Source organism: Mastigoproctus giganteus, chromosome 4, assembly GCF_048544385.1.
Source record: "Mastigoproctus giganteus isolate SK-2022 chromosome 4, ASM4854438v1, whole genome shotgun sequence".
Taxonomy (NCBI): domain Eukaryota; kingdom Metazoa; phylum Arthropoda; class Arachnida; order Uropygi; family Thelyphonidae; genus Mastigoproctus; species Mastigoproctus giganteus.
This window is the reverse complement of record NC_143578.1, coordinates 233642475-233664160: the sequence shown is the minus strand read 5'-3', so window position 1 is coordinate 233664160 and position 21686 is coordinate 233642475. Positions and strand designations below refer to the sequence as shown.

The 21686-nt window shown below is 34.1% G+C and overlaps 1 protein-coding gene across 5 annotated transcripts in view; it reads left to right on the top strand.

Moving 5' to 3' along the window:
• cora (erythrocyte membrane protein band 4.1 like coracle) overlaps positions 1-21686 on the top strand; it is a 115874-nt gene that overhangs the window by 34895 nt on the left and 59293 nt on the right. For 2 of the 5 annotated variants that reach the window (XM_090371214.1, XM_090371212.1), the window contains exons 2-7: positions 4245-4446; positions 12878-12982; positions 13188-13230; positions 18427-18462; positions 19424-19499; positions 21286-21330. In XM_090371214.1, the coding sequence (XP_090227340.1) occupies positions 4252-4446; positions 12878-12982; positions 13188-13230; positions 18427-18462; positions 19424-19499; positions 21286-21330 (500 nt within the window). In that variant the 5' untranslated portion in view covers positions 4245-4251. Of the gene's footprint in view, positions 1-4244; positions 4447-12877; positions 12983-13187; positions 13231-18426; positions 18463-19423; positions 19500-21285; positions 21331-21686 lie in introns of those variants that run through there. The other 3 variants (XM_090371213.1, XM_090371216.1, XM_090371215.1) reach the window with 3 other exon arrangements.

Here is a 21686-nt window from a genome sequence, read left to right as displayed (position 1 = left end):
AAACTCGTGCCGTTAATTAATAAGACCCATGTACTGACCTTCTATTTTGATATGTTTAATGACGGAAAAGAGTATTTGGTGTCACTTTTTTGAGTTGCAGAATTACGCATATATCCTGTCACCAGGATCTAGGTAGATAAGAATTATGTTGTCATTTTAGTTCCTTTAGAGCACGCCCGCAACTTCTCCCCCTCCCACTATTACGGCAAACTGAACAGTAATTTGTTCTATTTAGCTAACGGGAGTACAGCAGTTATCAGAAGCCTGTGTGTGTCTTTCATTACAGAATTCAACAATAGATGGTGTAGGGTTGCCCATGATTCATCCTCTCTATTCAGCTGTTACAAATGAGAACAGGCAAACGACGTCCAGGCCACCCGTGAACTAATCGTGATGAACGCACTTTTGGGCGGCGATGGGGACCATAATGAATAGGTTCGTTGCTCACTACCAACGGAATCTCATTTTCTTGTGACAGCAGACGAAATAGCCGGCCCTCGTCATCTATTATTTTCTAACAATGCACTTAAGAAAGGCTTCTTGACGTTTTTAATGGAGAAAATATAAATAAAAGAAACTTATCTGCTGCTTATGTATATGTTATGAAAAAAGATGGTTAACGAGACTATATGATCGAAAACGTATAATCTCGTTAACAATCGTTGATGCAAAATAAATATTCGTTTGTTTTTCGTTGATATCATCAAACTGGATTCCCACAATAGCGGTCACTGCTTACTGACTAACATGCTAATTAAAGGAAAGAAGGGAAAAAAAAATTGATGTCGTGAACGGACAGTTGTTAACTTGAAGTAAGGCGTGCGTTTGTCTTCCTAGTTCATTTATATTAGCAGAAGATGACGTCATAGCTCTCCCTGCTGTCACTTTGATTGTTTGCACCTGCCGGTGATCCTTGTACATGCACGCATGCTGCACCGAGGTCTCGTATCCCATGGTTATTTTCTGGAAAGAACCGGCTCGTTGTACGGTGAATTGTGTTCGCATAATTTTCTGACCAGCGTGGGTCACGATGTACAGACCCTGTGAAAAAATAAATTATGTATTTTCATTGTTGAACTACATTACGTATTGTCTGGATTTAGCGAGTTTTATTCAGCAATAAAAAAGGTGGTTGTTAGGGTTTTAAATTTGACATGACCAAAAATGTTGAATGACTTCATGGTCCCCCACCTTCGGAGGGGGGAGGGTAAACAGCATTGAGAGCTTGTTTTCGGTTTAGTTTAGAAGAGACAACTTAAGTCCTGCAGCCTAATTGACCAATCGGAAATGCAGTAATGCACAACGGGGAGGGGGAAGAAAGAAAGAGCATTTTGCTTTGATAATGCACTATTCAAATTGTGGTATTCAAATATGTCACAGTAATTGTCAGAGGCGGATTTAACGGCGGGCGCACCGGGCGCGCGCCCTGGGCCCCGACTTCTGAAGGGCCCACGCTAAACCCCAACAAATTAATTGAACATATTAGTTCAAAACTTTGTGATTATTATTATGCTATTATTAATTATATTATACATATATTATATTCAAATTTTATTGGAAATAAAACATTAATAGTACATATTTTTTATTTATTTAAAAAATTGGTTAACATGTATTTTTATTTTCCCTGTCTCTCTCTTTTTTTTAAGGGGCCCAATATTTTCTTCGGTGCCCGGGGCCATAACCGACCTTAATCCGCTCCTGGTAATTGTATACATAAAACTAAAATTAATTTATTTTAAAATTAAATCTTTTTATTCCTAAAATAAGTCTGATCCTTAGTATAAATTATGATTTTATATAAAATGGGCATATAGAGAAATTTGGGTTTTGTGTATGTGTGTGTGGGGGGGAAGATAATTAATTCACTATTGGAGAAATGCAGTCAGACTGAAGAAAATAGAAATTACAAGTCTCTTTTATATTTCAGGGCACTGAATGCAATATATCCCTCTCCTCGTTTATCCATGGTATATAAATGTTGCCAAAATATTTGTACCTAAAAATAGTTAATAGACAATAAATATACTATTAAAGGTTCTTTTATAAAAGAATATAGGATGCAATGCTGAACCTATCATGCCACTACAGGTGGGTGGTTTGGTATGATTGTTGACCCCGTGGTTCTTAACCACCCTTTTTTGGCAGATGCTGTATAAGCTTGCTCCCTTCTATCATTTATTATTAGTATTAATAGTGGCAAATGATGCAAGAAAACATGCCTATACAGCATCAGCCAAAACACAAAAAAAAAAAAAAAAAAAAACAGCAATACTTTCCATCCATGCAGGGGCAGACCCAGGTTTTCTAGGGCCTGAAGCTTATACAATTTTTGGGGCCCTCTTTAAGACAAAGAATGCAAAATTTCTTTGTAGGCTTTTCTTAAAGTTGGTGGCCACTCCAATGCCACCTGGCACAAGGGGGGGGGGAATCAGAGCAGTTTTAACCAATTGTGGTTAAAATATCTTACTTTTGCAAATTTTACAAAAACATATGAACACATTGTGATCATGTGAACACATTGCTAGGGGCCTATGCAAGTGAGGGGCCCTGAAGCCTAAGTATTAATCTAAATTAACTTTTAGTATTAATCTGCCTCTGTTCCCATATCATCTCTCCATCCCTTTTAACAGCTTGTATAGTTCTTCCTTGAATTTATTCAAACCATCCACTTCTGCAACACCAGATGGAAGTTTTTTCCAACAATCTGCCACCCACTGGAAAGCAGATTTCCACACTTTTACGACTAATCCTAACCACACCAATTGATTTATTTATTAATACTAATTAATTTTTTAAATAACAAGCGCCATTGTGCTGATATAAATATTTACTGGCTTCTTTTAAATAGTAATTTTATACAAGTGTCAGCTTCATGATGTTCCTACCAGCAGCTTTATGAGTTAGAAAATACAGACTTCTCTGTAGAAATGCAGTAAAAATCTTTTTACAATGTAAATATTTTTTCCTATATTTTCATCAGCAGTTAGGTTCTTAATCATATTGTTAATAATAACAGGAGAAACAAGAAAAAATAATCTCTTTTTTTTAAAAATAATTTAATAACGAAAGATTAAATGATATATCTTTAGCCAAATTTATAGCTCTCTATAGAGATTTTATAAAATCTCTATAGAAATCTTTAAAGTTGGTGAAAGAAGTGATGATTGTGCTCTAAACAGAACACTATGCATTAACTTTTAGTATTAAAAACAAATCACTAATTTAAGGGCCCTAGTACCTACAAAGCTGCATTTCAGCTTTTCCTTTCAAGTTATTTATTATTAGGTGCTTTGAAATTTTTACTGTCAAGTCCACCAGACCACCCATAAACCTGTAACCTCCCCCCTCAGTTTGGCCTTGAACATGTGATATCTAGAAAGTTGAAGGGAGTAGTCTATTGTACAGATTCCAGGGAGGATTGTGTGATTTCTGTATCTCTTAAATTTTTTTTTTTTTCATTGGAGGTCATAATAGAGACAGCTGTATGTGTTAGAGACTTTGTGTAATATGTTCCTTGCTTAATAGGGAGGCACAGATAAATTCACCATCCATTAAGCCAAAATTTTGCAAACTGTGGTTTGTGTACCCCTGGGGCTCTGTGGAGGCACTGCAGGGGAGTCTACAAATTTCTGTATCTCTTAAATTTTTTTTTTTTTCATTGGAGGTCATAATAGAGACAGCTGTATGTGTTAGAGACTTTGTGTAATATGTTCCTTGCTTAATAGGGAGGCACAGATAAATTCACCATCCATTAAGCCAAAATTTTGCAAACTGTGGTTTGTGTACCCCTGGGGCTCTGTGGAGGCACTGCAGGGGAGTCTACAAATAATGCCTGAAATTTCTTATTTTTTTTAAAATAAGTTTTTTTTTTTAAATATTAAAAAAAAAAAGAAAATGTTAAAATGAAAGAATCTGTATTGTAGAAATGATTTTGTTAAGTTTGGGATTCTGCAGAAAATTTTTTAAAACTAAAAGGGGATCTTAGGTGGCTAAAGTGTGAGAACCACTTCTTAAACAGTAGTCTTTACAGTTGTTTTGTGTCAAAGGTTGCTTGTCATACTTCAAAGATTATTTTGAAAATTATGATTCTTGGCATTCAGTGTTCATTTTATATTCATGGTTTGGACTATATTTTAATCTGTGTTTAACAAAATTTCATTTTTGTTCTATAATTCTTTCAATTAGTTTGAATAATCTGTTTTATTACTATGAACTATAATATAATTTTTTTGTATTTCTAGGTCTGTCATGGCAGATGAGAGAGATGATGTGACAGATCACAGAGCCCACTCACCAACAGACACTGGTAGCACTCATGAAAATGGCCCAGATTCGTCGCTTAGTTCAATTAGATATATTGGTAAATCTATGAATAACCGTGGTAGAGTAGCACTGTGCAGAATTCGTATGTTAGATGGAGTAGATTTTGAATGTGAAGTAGATGTAAGTGAAATTAGTTAAATTTCCAAATTATAGTATTTATTGATTTAGATCATTTTAACTATTGAGCATGCATAATACATTTGACAGTTATCATTGTAACCATGGCAATTTTAAGCACAAGCATAGCAAGCTCTTATTTGGAACCTCTTAAGCCGACCGGGCTAGCCGGGTGGGTAAAGTGCCTGCCTGGCAACCCAAAGGTCGCAGGTTCGATTCCCGCCTCGGGCTTGGATCAAAAGTACTGCAAAAACCTTGGGAGATGCATTATGGCCACAGAAGCCTATGCGCCAACAACTACCACAAAAGAAAAAAAAAAAGGAACCTCTTAGTGTGTAAAAATGTGAATTTCTGTACATTTACCATGAAATGTTTTTTACATACTTAGTTTTGCACTTAATCTTTCTATACATTAAAATAATTTTCCTCCTAGTGATATTTATTCGGCCAATGGGAGAAGTGGGAGATGCAGGTTATGTGGTAATACGTAACAGAAGTTTGTTTTACTGTGGTAAAACAAGCTTCTGTCTTAGCGTGGTCATGCTAGATAAACCTCGTGCATACACTTTATTTATCTAGCATGACCACGCGGTACCATTCTTGATTTCCATATGTAATGTATTTATGTATTCTTAGCTGAGACACAACAGTGTCAAAAGCTTCTGTAAGTATTTTATTTTATTTTATTTTATCAGAAGAAGTGAGCAGGAGGCAAAACCTCTAGTTTTATATTAATGAAATTATTATTTTTTTTTTCATAGTAAAATGGCATTAAAGTTGCAGTGATATATCTCACTGTACAGCAGGGATGTTGAACCCAGAGGAGCCTCACAGACTTGGTTTTACTAGTGTAAAACCAGTGCAGAATTACTGAATTAAATGTATTGGCCCCTTCACACAAACAGACAATCTTCTGACCAGCAGTACATATAAAGATTTGTATAATTCATGAGTTTTACTGAAATTTTGTAAAATTAGTATGTCCTTCAGGTATGCCATTTGGATTGCAACTTAGACTTTTAGCCTGGGATTGTGGTTGGATGCCATGTTAGTAACTTTTCTATGCCCTCAACTGCTACTTGTTTGAAATTCCCAAAATTCACTGTGGTGGATGCTATAAAGAAGTTCAGGTCCGTAGGCAATATTTCAAAAAAAAAAAAAAAAAAAAAACTTGATTGCCTCAACAACTCATGGAATACGTTTTACAAAAATTTAAAGATGGTAGTTCATGCTTCATATAAGTTGAAAGAGGTCCAAGAGGCTAAAGGAACATCTCTCAGTATGTCGACCATCTGTAGGAAGTGACATAACCTTGGGTTCAACAGAAGGCGGTTGTTGTTGTTATTTGGTTTTTAGGAGCATTAGCAACTAACTAAGGCCATATTGCTCCAGGGATATGTGGTGGTCATTCCCTGACCTTTCCGCATTCTCCGTATTTGGTGGTCACGGGTTTGAACCCTGGTCTAATCAAGAAGCGTGTGCTATGCACTGCTGCTCCTGCCCACCTGCCTATGGAGGTGCCATAGAAGGCAGTTGTGCATAAGCACAATATTATGTCACCAATATGAAATGGTATTTGGAGTGGTCATATCCAGCATTCATGGACTTTATAATTGTAGCAGAAAGTGCTGTTGGGTGATGAACTGAACTGAATGAATAGAAAATGTTTTGCTCCAGTGGATGCATTTGCATGTAGATATTGCTGAGAAAATGCTCCTTGTTAGACTGCAACTTCTCAACCACAAAGTTTGGTAAAGAATGTCTGTTTGGTAAAGAATGTCTTGGAAAATTATATGCAGCCTACACAGTATTATGGAAATGGGTCCTGTCAGCATAACAACACTCCATGTCATACTATACAGTGCTTTTTTTGTATAAAAATAGGTGCTGGTACTCATTCTTTGCTATCAGGAAAAATTGAAAATTAAAAGGATATGAAAAGTACTGTAAAATTTTTTTTTTCTGATATTGTTACTTTAGTAGTAATGTTTTTACAATAAGAACAACAAATTAAGTATATTAACACAGTTTATTAAGCATAAATTTATTATTCAAGTATATAAAAAAATAAGTAAAATGTGAGTAAAATAAGTAAAAAATAATAACATAAGTAAAAATATTTCATAATAAAGTTTTTGTAGAATATTCCAAATTTTTATTAAGTTCTCACCAATCCCTTATGCCTGGGATTGGCAACCTTTTTTGAGTGAAGAGCCATTTTTGATCTAATTAAAAAAAAAAGAGAGAGAGAATCCGAAGAGCCGCAACTCGGCTCAAGCTGAGAGGGAGGGGGCAAGAGTTTTTTAAGAAATGGAAAAGGTGGGATGGTGTTTATTAAAAAATATATATATTTTTTGAAATATTATTTATTAATACTGAAAAAACATAACAAACATCCAATTAGGTACAAATTAATGTGACTTTTGCTGATGAACTTCTTGAGCAAGTGTTTCTCAACATCATGCGAGTGTGTCGTAATTAAACATGCTGAGCTTTAAACATGCTTGCATTGTTCAGACGATGGTTTCTTGATTATTTTTAATATAGTTCATGTTCAAAAATATTTGCTCGCAGAAATACGTTGAACCAAAAACTGAGAGAAGTCCAAAAGCAAATATTTTCAAATTTATATATGGGTCCGGTAAGCTACTCCACACATCGAACACAATTTGGTCTGCATTTTAAACTCATCAATCACCGTCCATTTTTGTAGAATTGCAAGGGCGTCCTTTTTGCCTCTCCAAACCCTCAATTTCAGTTTTAAGGCATTTTAGTCTTGCACTCCACATGTCCTTTATATTTAAGTCCTCTAACTCCATTTCAAATTTTGCTTCATGTGAACTGTAAAGTTAAAGAACCACAGTTACGTGTTAAAAGAGCTGCATGCCACTCGCGAGCTGCAGGTTGCCGACCACTGTCCTATGCAGACTTCTTTTCTTCCTCTTTGTGTGTCGGTTGCTGAATGATGTTTCCGAAGCAGCCATGAATCGACATATTTTGCTGGATCAAAGCGGGTCAGCGGTGGGCCTACAATTTTAAGAAACAGTAGTGAAGAAACTGTTTTTGTCATCAATGAAGCGCTGGTTGGGCTGGCGATCAGATTCATTTGTGAAAATCCTCGTTCACATTCACTCGATGAAATTGGTATCGTACTCAGAGCGTTCATCAAATTCTTCAATTCTTTCGAAACCTTCTTATCAATTAGGTATCCACGAATTGCATCTCTTTAATTTAACTGTAACCTAATTGACAATTTTCTAACTTCGCTTTCGCCAAATGCCAACAATTCATGTTTAGAAGGATTAATACCTTCATTGTCCTTGTTTGTCGTCTCTCGTTATATTGTCATTAGTTCTTAAATTTGAATTTTTTCTTTTCTTTTTTTTGAAACTGTCCAAAATGTTGGTGTCATTCCGATATTCAGGTACTGTGACCATGTAAACAGAGATGGGGAAAATTTATGGAAAGATGTGATAACGCACTTCCGCAAAACAACAGAATATTATTTATCGGGGTAAAAGAAAATCACTTTTCTCATTCTCGAACGGGGTGCTTACAATTGATTCACAGAGGTGTCCAACCTATGGCCCATGAGGAAAGTGAACTAAAACAGCATTTTAAATTTTATTAATTATCAAAAAAATTTTCAAATTAAATGTTTTGTTCATTAAAATGTAATTTTGTATTGTACTTAATAAAATTTTCGAATATTTTCAATTTTTCTTTTACATGCAACAAGATATGGAAAATGTAACACACTAAAGAAATCTAACTTTGAATTTTTTTGAATATGACCACTGTACGGGAAAAGGTTGGACACCACTGCAGTAGAAGGTGGGCCAGAGCACATTGGGAACACACTTTGATTTGCCTACTCTTGACTAGCACAACTCCTTCGTATGTGGGACAGGTGGTCGGATAGGTTTTACCAGGTACCACTAAATTGTAGAATGCTTTAGCTCTCTTAATTCGCGCAGCAGGACTAATTGCCTGAAGGCCAGAAATGCGAACAGTACATACTGAGTTAATTCTCTTCTAATCCGTTCGCTATATGAAAATTTTCTTCGCTCAACAGAAAGTATGTAACTTCCAAGGGGAAGTTAAAAGGACTTCGTTAAACAGAGGTCTGACTGAGTAATTTAGAATTATAAAAATGGTTATACAGTTTTATATAGAAATATCTTAACAATATACAGTAAAAAAAGCAAATTTAATTAAATAATTTTAAGTTTATTTGAATAGTAGGTAAACATATGAAAAAAATTTAGAGAATATTACAAATTTCGAAGTGCACTGCATCCAAACGTCACACGTCACTGTTAATAAAGGTGCCAGTACGCCGTACCATTGTGTACCATCCCAAAAAAAAAAAGCACTGAGAGTATATATTTAGAGTGCCAGATCATGCAGTGGCTAAAATGGCTTTCTTCCAAATAAGCTCTGGCAGTTGCTTTGTAGGAGGAATGAGGATGACTTCCAGCCAGTCCCTATTGAAAGTTGGTAGAAAGAATGACCAGAAGGGTTAAAGCTGTCATACAGGCTGAAGGTAGCCCTATTATGTATTAAGTTTTTGAATTAATATTTTTACTGCTGGCTTTTCTGAAGGCAATTTCGAGCTGAGGTTGAAAACCATGGGATTTAGTCAATCTGGATTGGTAAGGACAGAAACATTTTGAGCTTTCTTCTCACTATAACTGAATTGATTTGCCTCCAGTGAGGTGCCTCCATAGTCAGGTTTTTGGTTTTTTTTGGTTTTTAGGAGAACTAAGGCCAAATTGCTCCGGGGATATGCGGTGGTCATTCCCTGACCTTTCCACATCCTCCGTATTTGGTGGTCACGGGCTCGAACCCCGGTCTAATCAAGAATCGTGTGCTGCACCCTGCCCACCTGGCTACAGAGGCGACGTACCATAGCCAGGTGGGTAGGAGCAGCAGTGTGTAGCACACGCTTCTTGATTAGACCGGGGTTCGAGCCCGTGACCCCCAAATACGGAGGATGCGGAAAGCTCCGGGAATGACCACTGCATATCCCCGGAGCAATATGGCCTTAGTTGCCAAATAATAAACAAACAAAATAACTAACAGCCTCCAGTGAAGATTGCTTGATGAGAATATCTGATTTTTTATTCTGTTGAGGTGGAAGAAAAAGTTCTAAAAGTAGGGTGGTTCCCCTCCAAGTGGATCAAAATAAAGGAGTTTTATGCCAAGTCGGAGAGTGACAAGAGTGTAGAGAAGCATCATACCTTCATACACAGAGAATAGAAGTGCTTGACCAGGCCCTGTATGAGTGGTTTTCTCTGAAAAGATCCGAGGGTGATTGTATTTCTGGACCCATGTTGCAAGAAAAAGCAAAAGAATTTCGTGAGAAAATGAAAATTGAAGGTAAGTGTTAATTTTCAAGTGGCTGGCTTACTCGATTCAAGGTTCGTCATCACATCCGTAAGCTGGATTTGTCAGGGGAAGCAGAAATCGGCCAATTTTCAGGCTGCAGCTTCATTTCGTGAGGCGTTTAGTGAAATAGTGGAAAAAAATGACTTAACTCCAGAACAGATTTATAATGCAGATGAGACAGGACTAATGTGGAAGTGTCTGCCTAATTCTACTTTGTCTGGTGGTAATGAGAAGGTACTCATGTGTTTAAGCAAAATAAAGAGCGTGTAACTGTGCTCGTTTGTGCAAATGCATCAGGAAATCATAAGGTAAAGCTGTGTGTGGTCAACAAATTTGCTAAACCAAGGTGCTTTAAAGGCGTAAGTAACCTTCCCGTAGATTATCATGCACAGAGTAGCAGTTGGATGGGCGTAGGAATCTTTACCAAGTGGTTTCATTATTCGTTTGTCCCTAGTGTTAAAGAAAATTATGAAAGAAATTATTACCAGAGAATAGTAAAGTTTTGTTGCTCTTGGATAACTGTCGCGCACATCCTCCTGCTGAACAGCTAGTTAATGGCAACATTTTCGTGTGTTATCTTCCAGCTAACGTTACAAGTCTGATCCAACCAATGGATCAGGGGATGATGCAAAACATAAAAATGTTTTACAGGCGTGACTTCATGCAGAAAATGACTAATTTTGATGGGACAATTCTGGATTTTCAGAAGAAATATAACCTGAAAGATGCTATCTACACTATCAGTTGTGCTTGGGACTCTGTGAGAAATGTTGGAGAAAATTGTGGCCAGCTGTGATATTTGAGAAGTCCTCCTCTGTCGAATTTGAGGAGTTTCCAGAAAATAGTGCAGCTGTCAATAGCATTTGCCTCAAGATGAAGTCGACAACTGGCTTATTGTGGATGAAGATATACCAGTAACACCGAATACAGAAGACATTATAGAAGCTGCTGTGAATCATGGAAAGATGAAAGTTGCAGAGGAGGAAGTAAGCAATGATGATGTGTGCCAAATGGGAAAAGTATGTATCCTGGCAGAGAGCTACTGCAGCATTTGAAACTTTAATAGCTTTTGTAGAACAGCAACCCTTCTTCACTTCTCAGCATCTTATGCAGCTCCACATCATGCATAACTTGACTTTGTCTGAGAGACGTAAGACCTCAAAGCAAGGTGATATTTGTTCATTTTTGAAGAATGCTGAAAGCAAGTTTGGCAGCACAACATCATCTACTGATGCAGATCCAAAACCATCTACAGACCCTTCTGATCCTGTCCCAGCTACATCAGCAGATCCTGACTATTCTCATGCAATGTCCACCCAGTGAACTGTCTACCTACTGCAACAGTTTTGAGTGTGTTTTTTTGTAAGTTACTGTATTCAAAAAGCGGTTTCTATAATAAAACTCAGTTTCTTTAGTAAAATTTGTCTGTTTGTCTTAATTTTCTAAGTATTGAGTTTAGTATAATATTCAAGTATTTTTTTTTAATACTAACTTGCAAGCAACCAGAAACTACAGTTATCTGGCATCTACCAATCCCCATGGGTGTAGGTTAACTGGGAGTCTGCTGTATATCAACATTGACAGACTGTTCTGCTACTAGTCATGTTTTCCAAATACACTTCTGCCTCCAACACAACTAATTAATATAATAAAAACAAAACAAAATATAAAAGTGAAAAATTTTTTGTATTCAGTACTGAATACAAAAAAATTATTTTGATCTTTCAATTTATTGTTTTTAAAATTGCCCCACATTTGAAATTATTAGGCATTGTGATTGAGAATCATCCTAAATATTTTTGAAAACTTTACGGTAATTGTAATTTGGTACTGCATCCAAGTTTTTAGCTGTCTGAATGTTGGCAGTTATGCTTCAGGATATAAATTTTTACTGTAATGTAATGAAAAACTTTAATCATCATGCATCCACTCTGTTTGTGGTTAATTGGCACTTTTTCAGCCAAAGAAAATAAGGGATTATTAAAACTATATATGGATTTTCTAATCAGTTCTTAAAGACTTATATAATAGTTCCTGTTGACAACTTTATTATGTTATTACAGCCACACATGGCATTTACTTAACCCTTTCCTGGACATGTTGGTAAATGTTCACCAAAATGACATAAATTTGAAAATGAAAATATCTATTAAAGTGACATCAGTGTGAATTTTTGTATTCCTTCATTATTGGTTTAATTTTCAATCAGTATAATTTATTCTTTTGTTTTAGTAGTTTGATCATAAAAAATAATAAAAGGAAAGTTTTTGGTTGACTTTGTAAATCTAATCCTTGTATATAATTAAATGCTCTAAAATTTAAAATTAGCAGCAATCTTTGATCTGAAGCAAGCAACTGGAAACTCTCACTAGAGTGAAATGTTGTTTACATCTGAAGCAAGCTTCAGATGTAAACAATGAACTTGGTAATGTTGTGTCACTGCAGTGTTTTTTTTTTGTTTTTTTTATTTTTGTTTCTTTCAGTCTTCACTCCAACAGTGAAGGTAACACCCAAATGCAAGCATTATAAAACACATGTAAATTGCATTAGAGGGGTATTTTAAAAAATGAATTAAAAATGTGTTTTTTTGGATATTTTCAACAGTTATTATAATTATCATTATATTAGCCATGTGGTGCAAGGAAGCCTGAGGCTTTTGCTGCACCAGCCAAAAAAAAAAAAAATTCGAGTTACCAGGGGAGGGGGGAGGATATCCAGCTCAGGACCCTGGGGCTCATAATAGTTTGAAAACAAAGGTGGCTTAAAAAAGTGAAAAATTGAGTTATTTCATTCCAAGCATAACAGGCAGAAAAAGTCCACCAATGTTATATTTTTAATGTCTGGTAAAGGGTTCACAATGAGGTTTGTATTTTTGTGGGTTCATGTAGATTTAAACACCTGTGCTGCAGGTGTTTAAATCTACAAGCTGCAGGTCAGCACTGTTGTCTATGTATTGCTTCAATATTTTTACAGTAGTAAATTGGATAAACAGGTCTGTTAATAACATAATTACAATGCATAAAATTCATTTTTATTTTAATAGAGAAAAGGAAGAGGTGTTGAGATTTTTGAAAAAGTTTGTGACCAATTAAATTTGCTAGAAAAGGATTACTTTGGCCTTACATATCATGATACTGAAGGATCAAGGGTGAGTGTATACTTTACAGTTTTCTTTAAATTGCAATACTCTGTATAAAAGAATATATACTAATAAATAATTACATTCTTTTATATTGGTTAGTAGTTTTGAATTTTATGTTTATGTAGACTTGTTTGCATTTAATCCATAATTTGTATTACTTTATCTTAATTATGTTTTTTTTTATTAAACTTTTTAAATTTTACATTTTCAGAATTGGATAAACATTGAAAAGCGAATTAGCAAACAAATTAAAAGTAAGTGCATTTCATATGATATATAGTGGTGGTTAAATAGGCATATAGTAGTAATATACTAAAATGAGAATTTTTTTTTTTTTTTTTTATACACATATACTTTTCTTTTCTTTTTAATTTTCCCAAGGTTAATGCTGTAAATGCCTTTGTATATTTGATTCTCATCTTTTCCAGGCCAAACATTTAAAGTACAAAAAAAAAAAAAAATAGCAAAATAATTAATACTTTTGATAACTTTATAGGTAAGTCAAGATGCTGCATTGCTTTTATGAACCTCACCACCCTTATACCAAAGCAAAAATTGAATATACAGAAAAATCTAAAGAATAAGAAGAAATTTTTTCCCCCTCTTTTTATGCTTTAGATTTTTACATTCATAAGCAATGCCTTGCCTTACCTCTAACCCTATCAACAACATTAATTATTTTGCTGGATTTTTTTTGTGATTTAAGTGCTTTTTTAAAATTTAATTTGAAATTATTTAATTACATTTTCATTCCTCCAAAATAAATGGTTATTTTATGAGACATTTCTGTTTACCATGAATTGTTGATTATCTCCATGATTACTTGAGTACCTATATATATACAGTGCTTTTTTTTTGGGAGGGTATGCAATGGTACAGCGTACCGGCATCTATATTAACAGTGACGTGTGACATTTGGATGCATGCACTTCAAAATTTGTAATATTCCAAAAATTTTTTTCACATGTTTATCTACTATTCAGATAAGCTTAAAATTATTTAACTAAATTTGCATTTTTTACTGTCTACTGTTAAGATATGTAAAAGTTTCTATATAAAACTGTATAACAGTTTTATTAATTCTAAATTACTCAGTCGGACCTCTGTTTAATGAAGTGCTTTTATAACGAATTATTTTGAATTCCCCTTGGAAGTCACATTTAAAATAATTTCCGTTGAGCGAAGAAAATTTTCATATAGCGAACGGATTAGGAGAGAATTAACTTAGTACACACTGTTCGCATTTCTGGCCTTTAGGCAATTAGTGTTGCTGCACGAAATAAGAGAGCTAAAGCATTCTACAACTTAGTAGTACCTGGTAAAACCTATCTGACCACCTGTCCCAGATATGGAGGAGTCGTGCTAGTCAAGAGTGAGTGTGCAGGGGCCATATTCAAAAAAATTAAAAGTTAGATTTCTTTAGTGTGTTACATTTTCCATATCTTGTTGCATGTAAAAGTAAAATTGAAAATATTCGAAAATTTTATTAAGTACAATACACAATTACATTTACTGAACAAAACATTTTTTGATAATTAGCAAAATTTAAAATGCTGTTTTAGTTCACTTTCCTCGGTTGGACACCTTTGTGAATCAACTGTAAGTGCCCCGTTCGCGAATTAGAAAAGTGATTTTCTTTTACTCCGACAAATAATCATCTGTTGTTTCGCGGAAGTGCGTTATCTACATTTTTCTGTAAATTTTCCTTATCTCTGTTTACATGTTTACTAAATATCCGAATGACACCGACGTTTTGGACAGTTTCAAAAAAAAGAAAAGAAAAAATTCAAATTTAAGAACTAGTGACAATACCAATGATGAGAGACGGAAAACGAGGACTACGAAGGTATTAATCCTATTAAACATGAATTGTTGGCATTTGGTGAAAGTGAAGTTAGAAAATTGTCAATTAGGTTAAATTAAATGAAAGTGATGCAATTCGTGGATTTCGGGGATACCTAATTGATAAGAAGGTTTCAGAAGAATTGAAGAATTTGATGAACTGTCTGAGTATGATACCATTTTCACCGAGTGAATGTGAATGAGGATTTTCACAAATGAATCTGATCACCAGCCCAACCACTGCTTCGTTGATGACAAAAACAGTTTCTTCACTACTGTTTCTTAAAATTGTAGGCCCATCGCTGACCCGCTTCGATCCAGCAAAATATGCTGATTCATGGCTGCTTCTTAAACGTCATTCAGCAACCGACACATAAAGAGGAAGAAAAGAAGTCATCATAGGACATGAGTCTGCAACCTGTGGCTCACAAGCCGCATGCAGCTATTTTAACATGTAACTGCGGTTCTTTAACTTTACAGCTCACATGAAGCACAATTTGAAATGGAGTTAGAGGACTTTAGCATTAGCATTAGCATTAGTAGAGGCATTTGATGCAAGAAAGCAAGCTTATGCAGCATCAGCCAAAAAAAAAATAAAGTAAAATAAATAAATAAAAAAATAACCACTTCCACTTCACCCCTCTGTTCGTTCGAAATACCTGTCCAGCTGAGCCTTAAACTTATTTAGGCTATCAACTTCCACGACAAGGGATGGAAGTCTGTTCCACCTACCAACCACCCACTGGCTAAAGGCAAATTTCCGCACATCTATCCTACATCTGTCCTTTCTCAATTTGAATTTATGCCCTCTCAGGTGATTATTCTGAGCAAGAGGAAGAATCCCATCAGCATTGAGCATGCTCAAACCATTCAAGGCTTTGTACACCTCTATCAGATCATCTCGCTGGTGCCTAGTCTCCAGACACTGTAATTCGCAAAACTTAAGCCTTTCTTCGTAAGAGCACCCCTTTGTTCCATTCACTAATCTTGTTGCCCTTCTCTGTACTCGTTCCAGCAGCTCTACATCCTTCTTGAAATGAGGCCTCCAGGCCTGTATACAGTACTCTAGGTGTGGCCTGACCATTGCCTTATACAAGGGAATAATCACCTCCTTATCCCTGCTAGGAAAATTCCTATATATCATTGACAATACACCATGAGCTACTCTTGCAGCCTGTCTGCACTGCTCAGAGAACTTCATATCTGCCTGCACAACCACCCCCAGGTCCCTTTCATTCTCTACCACTGTCAGTGTAGTACCACAGAGTTGATACGTTGCTCTGAGGTTGCTGTTTCCCATATGTAGTACTTTACATTTGTCAATGTTAAACTTCATTTGCCACCTCTCAGCCCACCTGCTCAACCTTTCCAGATCCTGTTGCAGCAGCATAGTGTCAGTAGTGTCCTTGACAACCCTGCCAACCTTCGTATCGTCTGCAAACTTGGACATTAAGCTTGATATACCATCATCAATATCATTTATAAATACAGAAAACAATAAAGGACCCAATACTGAACCCTGAGGGACTCCACTAATAACATTAGTCCACGATGAGCAGTGTCCATTGATTACCACTCTCTCTATCTTCTCCCCCTCAACCACCCCTTTATCCATAGCAGCAACTTGCCTCCAATGCCACACTGCTCCAATTTGTGCAGCAGTCTTCCATGTGCAACAGTATCAAAAGTCTTTCTAAGATCCAAGTATATAATATCAAAGTTATTCCCTGCATCCAGTTCTTTTGTGACTGCATCATAGTATCCAATGAAATTGGTCAGGCAAGACTTCCCCTTAACAAAACCATGCTGTGTCCGAGCTATAAACCAAGACTTAAAAATCAAGGACATGTGGAGTGCAAGACAAAAATGCCTTAAAACTGAAATTGAGGATTTAGAGAGGAAAAAGGCTGCCCTTGCAATTCTATACAAATGGACAGCGATAGATGAGTTTTAAAATGCAGACCAAATTTGTGTTTGCGTGGAATAGCTTACCGAACCCATATATAAATTTGAAAATATTTGCATTTGGACTTCTCTCAGTTTTTGGTTCGACATATTTCTGCGAGCAAATATTTTTGAACATTAACTATATTAAAAATAAATCAAGAAACCGTCGTCTGAACAATGTGAGCATGTTTAATTACGGCATACTCGCATGATGTTGAGAGACTCGCTCAAGAAGTTCATCAGCAAAAGTCACATTAATTTGTATCTAATTGGATGTTTGTTACGTTTTTTCAGTATTAATAAATAATATTTCAAAAAATATATATATATGTTTTTAATAAACACTTTCCCACTCTATTCCATTTCTTAAAAAATTCTCGCCTTCCCCTCCCCTCCTCCCAGCTTGAGCTGAGTTGCGACTCTTCAGATTCTCTCTTTTTTAATTAGATCAAAAATGGCTCTTCACTCAAAAAAGGTTTCGGGCCTCTGGCATAGGGGATCGGTGAGAACTTAATAAAATTTTGAAATATTCAACAAAAACTTTATTATGAAATTATTTTTACTTATGTTATTTTTTTTTACTTATTTTTTTATATACTTGAATAATAAATTTATGCTTAATAAACTGTGTTAATATACTTAATTTGTTGTTCTTATTCTTAAAAACATTACTATTAAAATAAAAATATCAGGAGAAAAAAAATTTTTAGAGTACTTTTCATATCCTTTTAATTTTCCTGATAGCAAAGATGAGTACCAGCACCTATTTTTTTTTTTTTTTTTTTTTTTTTTTTTTACAAAAAAAGCACTATATATATATTGGAATTATGTCAAATGACATTTAGATTTAAATATTAAATGGTGTAAATATTGGCTCCAGTGTTAATGCTATTGTCTGTGGACAATTAGACATTATACGTGCATAGGTTGTATATGTACTTAACTTATATTATTATTTTTAAATTGTCGTGCTACTTGGGAGCATCAGGTTTGTGGTGACCCCAACCAACCTGCTAGTTATATATAAATCTAGCCCTGGTATGGATAGCCTTATATATGAAATACATATAAAAACAACAAAATTAATGAAATTTTAAAGAAAGTTGGAGAAATTGGCAAAAGTTAGTGAAAATTAATGAAAATTAATTGGCAAAAGTTAGTGAAATTTAACGAAAATTAATTTTCACTAACTTTTGCCAATTTCTCCAACTTACTTTAAAATTTCATTAATTTTGTTGTTTTTATATGTATTTTTTAGTGAAAATTAATGAAAATTAATTGGCAAAAGTTAGTGAAATTTAACGAAAATTAATTTTCACTAACTTTTGCCAATTTCTCCAACTTTCTTTAAAATTTCATTAATTTTGTTGTTTTTATATGTATTTTATATATATATAAAATACATTTTTTTTGATAGTATTGGAAAGGATATCTTGCTTGAAAAACTTGGCCCTAAACATTCGTTGCAGATTGCAAGATTAGGAATTTCATTGCTGTGGATTCTAACCAAGAATCTAAGAGTCAATGCATATACCCAATAGTGTTGCTTTTTGTAACTGCAAGTTGTTATCCTATTTTCATCCAGATGTTTCCTTAAACTGTTTAGAATGGCACCCAGTGCTCCAATTACTACTTCAATAACAGTTGCTTTCTCTTTCTAGATATGCTGGACTTCGATTTGGAAATCCCATTATTTGGTAATTTTTTTTCTATTTCTTTTTCTTCTTTTCTGCTGTCCCTTGGGATTGCTACATTGATCAGCATAACTTGCTTCCTTTCAACCACAGTGATGTGTGGTTGAAAAGATTATTATTATTATTACTTTTTTTATTATTTTTTATTTTTATATGCTTTTGAAAGGTGTCTGATAGTCACTCTGAGCATATTTCCATAATTCTTGTCTGGATTTAAATATTGGCATTTATTTATTTTATTTTGTTACTTTTATAGCTCTTTAATTTAAACAGTTTATAAAAATATTATTTTAGCATAGTCTTATTTTATTTCATTCATGTCATTTCATTTGTATCACTCATCAGTATGAACTACTAATGAATAAAAACAAATTGTGGGAGAAATAAAGTTTATCTAGTATTTCCCATGCTTTTCAGCACTAGTGAAGCAAATGTGGTTTAATATGACAGCTTTTCAGCTTCACATGTTCATTATTTCCAGTGCTTATTTCCTTCCAGGAACTCAGTAAAGCAACTGAGATATATGCTCTACTAACTTACTGATAAAATAAAACACATAAAATCTTAACATATATGTTAATTTAATCAGGAAAACAATGAATTATATATTTGTGACATATTGTTTAATTGTTTATACATAAGATATCCATTTTCCTATGTCAGCAACTGCTTTGAAGTTTCACTGGAAAAACACATGCTAGGTCAAATATACAAAGGAAAGAAGAGAAGAAAAGTATGAATATAGGCATTTAAGGCATTTTTCCTAAATATATATGGGCTTAATATCATACAAGGGGTGTAAGATATTAAGTTTCCATTTTTAATGATATTAACTTTCCATTAAAAATTTTTAATTTTTAAACATATGTCATAATTATAAATTATATTGCAGTAACGTTAATTGTTGCATGTATTTATAGATACAAAAGTAGTATACATAGGTACAAAATCTTTCTAATTCTAGGTGGCCCTTGGGTATTTGGATTTGAAGTAAAGTTTTATCCACCAGATCCCTCCCAACTTCAAGAAGACATAACAAGGTATTTTCCCTTCTTTTTTGTTTTGTTTTGTTTTACACTTTTAGATTATAATTTGGTCTTTAAAGTGCAGTTATGCTTTACGTTGTTTCTTCATATTTACAGAATACTGATCAGATTTGTTTATTACTTATTTTCATAAGTAAAGGAAAAACAATGAATCTCTACTTTTTTGATCTGAACTTGGTTATCTTATAATTTAGTTATTATAATGTATATTAATGATATAATTTTTAATATATTTTAATGTATTAATTGCAATACATTGATTATGTATATTTGAATTTTAATATTGGAGATTATAATGTACCAGTATCCATGCATATAGTATGCAAGACATTATGATTGTTAGAATGAGATGAAATCAAAAAATATATCATTGGCTTTTCCTAGATGCAGTGATTTCACTAATTTCCAAATAATTGTGTGACATAAGGGGATATCTGTATTTTAAAGGGTTATCTCAAGGTTAGGAAAGAGACAACCACCACTTAGATAAACTTATATCATCCCTGTTGGGATAATTAAACTATAGACATTTTTTGGAGAGAATATGTGGAATGTCTATTCAAATGAATTGCATTTGACTTTTGGAAATTTCATATGAAATGCATATTTTGTTTAAAAAGTGTGATTTGAATAAAGTGTAACTCAGCACACTTGTTAAACTTTGCTTACAAAGTGGAGACAAATGATTCTCCACAAATATCATCCACCAGAGGGATAAGTCACATTTAAATATATATGTGATTGTGCAAATGCTGATTCTTTCTAAAAACAAAATGAAAACACCTGCTTATTTTAAGAATTGAATTGTTTGGCGAAATATTTTATCCTTTTTTGATTGTTGAATCATGCTTAAGGGAAACAAGTACTCAGACTTCTGTTTTAAGGTATTGATTTGAGAGGAAATAATGACCTTAAAACAGACAAAAAAGGTAATATCTTTTTCAGGTTTGTTCAAAAGAAGTGAACTAATTAAAAAATTTCAACTCTGTATGCAAGCACTGCTGCTCAAGTACAAGACGAATGGAGAATAGAGTCAAAAGTGTTTTTTCAGTTGCTGTTTCTCTTGGCTGAGATAGCAAAGAGAAACAGCCTCAAGATCTACAGAGCTCTAATTTATAGCAATATATGGAAAATACTGGCAAATCCAACTTTTCTTTCATTCCAGGAGAAACAGTGTTAATTAAATCAATCCTGATGAATTCAACCTGTGAAAAATTATGCAAGTTTCATTTATAACTCAACAGTTAATCTATTTACCTAGACAACTCTGACATAGCGGAGTGGTCAGGAGTAAGAGTGCTGTAGCTCACGCTCTTTGGGTGAACCATGGTTTAAGCCCATGACTACTGAATACAATTAATGATTGTATTCATGATTTATTGTAAACTGATTTGTTGTAAACTCTGATCTGGTGTAAATTGCTCTGATCTTGTTTACACTCTGGTGCAACCAGAGTATAAACAGGAACAGTTAAATTTTGTGTGGTAGTAGTAATAATTGGCTTAATATTCATAGTACTAATATATAAATAGCTTTAGTGCTATTAATACACTAATGTTACTGTATTAATGCTAACATTAATTAGTTTTTTTTTTTTTTTTAGTTGTGATATTTAAGCTTAATTGTTCTGTGAAATTAGTTACCTATTTATCAACCTGTCAAAACCACTAGTTTTTAGGAGTAGAAGTAAATAATATTTTGTAAATTAGTGTAATAAGAGTTATTAATCAAAAATTATTCATACACTCTCTTATTCTCACATTTTCTTATTTTTTCATAGGTATCAGCTATGTCTACAGATTCGAAATGATATTCTCACTGGCAGGTAAATTATATTTGAATGAAAATTAAATTTCTTCATTTATATGGCCTCCTTAAGACTTGCACAGCTGCAGTGCTTATGCATCATTTATAGAAGTCGAAATAGTAAAAGTTCTAAGCTTAATTGTTGCAGTTAAGATTTTTTTTTTGAGGAAGACTATTTAGTGTCATACTGTTTTGTTCTGTAAAAGCAAAACAGTGTGTGATCAACCAACCCTTCCTTTACACATCCAGCAGAGTCTCAGAAAATCTCTAGTGGAGCCCTTCAGAATGAAGGTTGAGCATCACTGCTCTTGATGCTGAAATAAAAATTTATAGCCAACTCAAAAGCAGTAGTCTTGATAAGCATTTCATTTTTTT